The 6,000-nt window shown below is 42.9% G+C and overlaps 1 protein-coding gene across 1 annotated transcript in view; it reads left to right on the top strand.

Moving 5' to 3' along the window:
* The first annotated feature begins 2,454 nt into the window (after positions 1-2,454).
* Positions 2,455-6,000, top strand: part of ntng1a (netrin g1a) — a 72,019-nt gene continuing 68,473 nt past the window's right edge. Inside the window, exon 1 of the mRNA XM_028433526.1 lies at positions 2,455-2,748. Coding sequence (XP_028289327.1) covers positions 2,500-2,748 — 249 coding nt within the window. The 5' untranslated portion in view covers positions 2,455-2,499. The remainder of the gene's footprint in view (positions 2,749-6,000) is intronic.

The following is a 6,000-nucleotide window of genomic DNA, read 5'->3' as shown; positions in this document are numbered from 1 at the left end:
CCTGACCTTGGCTGTTCCTTAAAAATGATGATTTACATTCAATCAGATTGAAATGACTCTGAATGGCACAGTGTGAAACACAGAGACAGCCCTCATCCACCATACTTCAGCACGACGCATCCAATTTACATTTTGAGAGGCAAATAAAAATAGCATTATTGCCACATTTCCGTGTATGCGCTTTCGAAATGCTGCTCAATGTGCCTTTTATACTATTTAATCTGAACGTCACAGTTACACATCTGCACATTTTATCACTGTCTAATGATCTCTTGGCTTTAGTTAGACCAGTAAATGTGCAGCTCCTATATAAAGTGCACTCTGTTTTCCACGCTCACAAATTAGTCATTATAATTCAGCCACAGTTTGTGTGGTGCAAATAAATCTGTGCACCACAGTATGTACAGTATGTGGCCGATTTTATCGATACTGTTGCATTTGTCTACGGGATGTATTTGAATTAATTTGCAACATTTTTACAATAAATTAGACTAGATTGTTCACTAAATTGGGTCAAATTAGTTGCTTCTTTTTCACACACTGTTGAAACATTGCAAAAGAAGGCCCAGTGATCTGTCCCCCTTTGTCTCAAACTCTGCTTCCCATCAATCATCCTTAATCTGAAACCTTCACACATTGACGTACCCACGGCCTTGGCAAAGAGCCTCACTGCTGGTCGACAACAACCCAGTTTAAAAGGTCTGAAATGATGTTTCAAAAAGCCAATAGAATAAGCAGTGGAAGAGAAGAGGCTGCAGGAAATTAAGGCAGATGCAGTAGAGTTTAGGCGGTTTAAAACTAAGACAAAAGGAAAAGCGAGGACACGGCCCACAACAGTTGGCAGTTATAAATGGATGCTTTGCACCTTATGAAGTAACTGTGTGTGATGTAGTGCTGCGGCTGTAGCTATGGCAGACTCACATGCATTAAAATTTAAAAACATCACAGTCGTATGGTGAATTGGATACTATCTAGTGGACATCTAGGAGATACTTGTGTTTCTGTTGGTCCTATCACCAGCCTTTACAGCTTTATAATTATTATGTCATAATAATTATTATTATATCATTATCATTGTCATTGTTTTTGTGTTTTGGTTCATTTTCACTCATATCACCAGGCTCAGAAAACAGCAAAACATTAACAAAACAATCTGTAGTGACACATTGGATTGTCATCGTTCATCAGGTAGACACAAAATGAAGGATTATGTCTGTATCTGTTCATCTCATATAAGGAAATATGCCTCTGACTGGTGCATTCAGCATGTTGCTGTAAGCACAGATGGAAAAAAGAGGAAAAAAAGAAAATCAATTCAGGTTAATGTACATTCAATCAAATGCTAATCCAGTTACAGGCTTTATTTTCTCATGACTTTTCAAATATAAACACTAACTTCTTGTTTTTTTTTCCTATAAGGAAAAAAATGATATATTATTCATGACAGCACTGACACAAATGTGGTGCATCCCTGGCTGTGAGTGCTCACTGATAGCCATTTAAGTATCATAATACACCCGATGTTGCCAACTTTTATTTTTGAACTACTTTATGTTCACTGCACAATTGATTGCTACAATACAGTCTACCGTTACAGTAACAGTAGTCTTTATCTTTAAACAAGAGTAGCACTTAGCATCTGCGCACCCAAAAAAAGAAGCTTATACATTGATATTTGCATTCAGTGTACAGAAGGAAGCAGAGTGTTTTACAGTACTGTGCCAGCATAATTCCTTCATGTTCTTCTCACTCTTTAACATTCCAGTCCATACAGTGTGGGATGTGAGAGGAGTGTGCATGGATTGTGTGTGTGTGTGTGTGTGGAGGTTGGGAGAAGCTGTAACACTGTAGGCCTGAGTGCGATGAGGGTTCGGTGTGAAAGCAGCAGGATCCAGTTTACCCTGATGGCCTCACTTTACTGAGCTTTGATGGACAACAAACACCAACACGTTGCCCGTTTCTCACACCCATCCAACTTCCTATTCACACGTACACCTTTTACCGTTGCTGTGGCCCCAGCTAATGTTCTCTCACTGTCAAAGTCTATTCCCATAAGAGGGCTATATTCACCCCCTGCTCTCTCTTCTTCTGTTTCTCCACAGTGCCAGATCGTCACACAGAACGAGGACCATGATTGACAGCCAGGCGAGCTGAGGAGAGCCGTCACTCATCTTCCTATCAGCGTGTCAGAGGGCTATCGTCTTCTTCGCCTCCCCCCTCCTCTTCCTCCACTTTCTCCTCAACCGTACCTCCTCCCTCCCTCCCTCAGTCGTCTCCTCTTATCTTCTCAATGGACTGGTAACCCCGCCGCTTCACAGTTGGCCAAAACTCCAGAAATCTGACAGGAACAAAAAAAACACTACCCCTTTCTCCACCTAAAGGGAGTTTGGCATGCCTCCTCACTCCAGCTGAGTGAGTTGCAGTAAGTGGAAGCAAAAGAGTGATTCCTTGTTTGTACACCATCAGAAGGAGATACAGCTCCTTCTTTGAGGACCAGCCATGCGTTTCCATTTCGCGTTGACGCTGCAGGCGATATGGACCGCTGTCTGCCAGGCGGCTATGCAGCACTACCCCGCAGCATGGGGCCACTACGACGTGTGTAAGTCCCAGGTTTACTCAGACGAAGGCCTCACCTGGGACTACATGGCCTGCCAACCAGAGGCAGCAGACATGACCCAATACCTGAAGGTTACACTGGATCCCCCCAACATCACCTGCGGCGACCCTCCAGAGACATACTGTGCCCTGGTGAGTACATGATGAAGTGGATGTTCTGACCCTACACACATCTCCATGTGCGATTCACATATGTTGCTGTGGCTGAAGAAATATAGGTTTGTGCCTATTGACGTCATATTCTGCTGTTTGGAGATCTACTCCTCAGCGTGCACTGCAAACACTGTCTGATGTGTTGTTGACGCTGCAGAAAAGACTGTATAATGTGTTTTACCAATGAAAAACACACACACAAACACACACACACCTCACTCGCCCTCCCCCACACACACGCACACCATGAGTCACATAAAAATATAATTTCCTCAGTTGTTCAGATTTCAAAGCAAAACCTCATCCCTGAGCTCCTTTTTGTTGCGCCAGTGTTTGTCTTTTTGCAGCATTGGGTGAAACAGTGCACAGGTGCACTAAAAATACAACAGCCTGTATGAAAACATAAGTGGAGCATTATTTTAAGTTCAAATGCACCATTTTTTTTTCTACCTTTTACCCACACAGTATGTTTTTATAGCTTTGTTATTTTATTTAATGTAAACACACATTATAGTCCAACATAGCTCCCTGCTCCATATTGTCATTTTTCTGTTGACCTCCTCAGCTAAACAAATGAGGTCAGTATTTAAAAGCTGCAGTTCCTCAAATGTCCACTTGAGGCTGGACAGTCGTTGATTGGGTCATGACCAGATATATCCTACATGTCCCACCCACCTCATCTGTTCTCTCTCTTTTTTTTAAAGCTTGCTAGTAGACATTTACATTTTCTTTTGCTGTTTCATATTTGATGCCAGAGACTTGACATTGGAAAGCAGGGTTAAAGGGAGATGGGAGAAGTTTGTTGCCAAAGTTACAAGCGGAGGCGACAAGTGTGTCATAGGATCAGGCCACAGACGGCCCAAAAAATGTGTGTCCACGCTGTTATCCCGTAGCTGAATGAATGCCCTTTTCTCTTTAGTCTTGCAAAAATGCATTGGCCCTGATCACTGACTGGCTGAGTGTGTTGCCCTTTTAACTTTCTGTGATGCTGTTGATTCCACCAATTATATTGCAATCATTTAAAAATCACAAATTCCTGATGGGGCTGAAAATAAAATGAGCAAAAAGATTCATATTAGGTCAAGTATTTAATTAGCAAACCACCCTCCTCTTTATCCCGGGTCCTTTTGGCTTTGAAACTCACAGCTGGTCGCCTCAGATTAACGCTTAAATGATGAATCCATTTTGGGCCGCCGTGTGTTACCAAGTCATCAAAGATTCTCTCAGAACAAATGCACTCCTCAACGACTTCAAGAGCTCTTTAGATAAATAGTGAAATGTTCCAGGAAAAGTTGTAACTTGAGGAGTATAAATAGACGGTTCGCCATCAGCAGAAAGTCAGCTGAGAGAGAGGAGAGACAGAGGAACAGAGAGGGATTAACAAAACACAGATGACAAAGACAGAGAGAGAATGATCAAGAGGGAAGCAAGAAGGAGCGAACATAAGGGAGACAGAGACTCGGAGGACTATGTGCAAAGCATATGATGACTGAGGAACTAATATCTCCAGCGTATACAGGACTTGGGCTCTGAAATGTGAATAATTCAACATGTTTTGTAGCTAATGTGTTTTATTCATAGGACGCATTATTCAGCTCGACATCTCTCAGGCACTTTTGAAAAATGCTGACTCCCATGATCGGCTGACTCCAAGGTTGGTTGAAGGCAAAGTGAGTTAGAGGGCACGGGGGGTCCCTGTCACCTCACATGCGCCCCGTTTTCCTTTATTTCTGGGCCACTCTGTGACCTGAACCTAAAGTTCGCCACCATATTTCCTTCATAGCATCCTTTTTTTTTCTTTTTCTTTTTTGTGAATGACTTCTGTGTCTGCTGTTCTATTTCTGGACGCACAGTTGAAACAGAGTTTATAATTATTATCGCCAGCCTTTTAACAGTCTGATGATCGCTTATTGAATTAGCAGGGAGCTTGTGCCGCGCCGTCGCCCTCATGTCTCCGGCAGTCAATGTGATAGGAGTGCTTCAATTAAACAGGCAGCGGTTAGCTCCCGCATAACCATTTCCTCCTCTATGCTGTACTGTACTAATCACAAATCACACAAACATCAGTGAAATATGACCCCATGCCGCTTACCATAGAGTCCAATCCACTACAATTGGTTTATGTTTACCCCAGGCAGTAACGCAGCTCCAAATCAACATTGGGACAATTATCATTGATATTTCAGCTGCTCTGGCTGCCAATACACTGCTGCAATGCCAATAGTGGTTTGTATTATAAGTCAGATCACTGCAGATTCGGAGCAATTATCATTAGGCCGCATTATTGGAGAATTTCATCTCTCTGGTAATTGATTTTGCGCTCGCGGACGCGGGTGTATTTTAAAGCCGTGTGTCTGCTTCCTGCAGTGCTGAAGGTAACAGACACCCAAGCCTGACAAGAAGAGAGAGGGAGAGAGAGAGAGAGAGAGGGGCGCAGCAGCTCGAGGGCGTGGTGCTTATATGAGCATGGTTATCTCAGGTTGCGGCCTTCATCCCAGGGTCACAGATAAAGGAAGACAGCATCCCACACACTACACTCAAACACACATACACCGCTCTCCCCAGTAAAGACTTTTTATTCGCCTGCTAGCCCGGTGACCTTTTCGATAGCAATAAGCTGGCATTCAGTGAACTCTGGCACATGAATCTGCCATCATATGAGATTTCACTGTCCCCTCCAGTTAGACTGGCCTTTAAAAGCCTGGACAGCTCTCACTGCCACATCCAGCTGATGACTGAGTTTGTTTGGGATTCAGGTGAACAGCTTAAAGTTCAGACCAAATGAAAAAGCTCATTCTTGTTAACCAGTAATTATTATAGGTAAATAAGGAGTGATTATTTGGACACGTGACCTCAGACGTGTTCTTCTTTGTGAGAATTTATAGGAACCTGTGGGTCTATAATTTAAACTACCATGCGGATGTCCTTATGCATTCCTGTACAAGTACTGTATGTCTCATTCTAGGCCATCAATTTACAACCAGGAAGTGCTGATGAATGCTGAAACCTGAGTCCCTGGCAGGCCGATGCATTTCATAGCCAATCAAATCTAAATGAGGAAACGAAAGGGGATTGTTAGGAGGCAGTGCAGTATGTGCCTTTATCCCATTTTACTCTTAATCAGAGGACTTTAATGGAGTGCCATGATGAGAGGATGTAGATTACAAATAGTGTCTCTAATCAGCTGCTCAGCTAATGAGAAAACTGATTTAAAAAGTGGACTTTTTTGCC

Source organism: Parambassis ranga, chromosome 20, assembly GCF_900634625.1.
Source record: "Parambassis ranga chromosome 20, fParRan2.1, whole genome shotgun sequence".
NCBI classification, from domain to species: Eukaryota; Metazoa; Chordata; class Actinopteri; family Ambassidae; genus Parambassis; species Parambassis ranga.
This window is presented reverse-complemented; position numbering and strand designations above follow the sequence as displayed.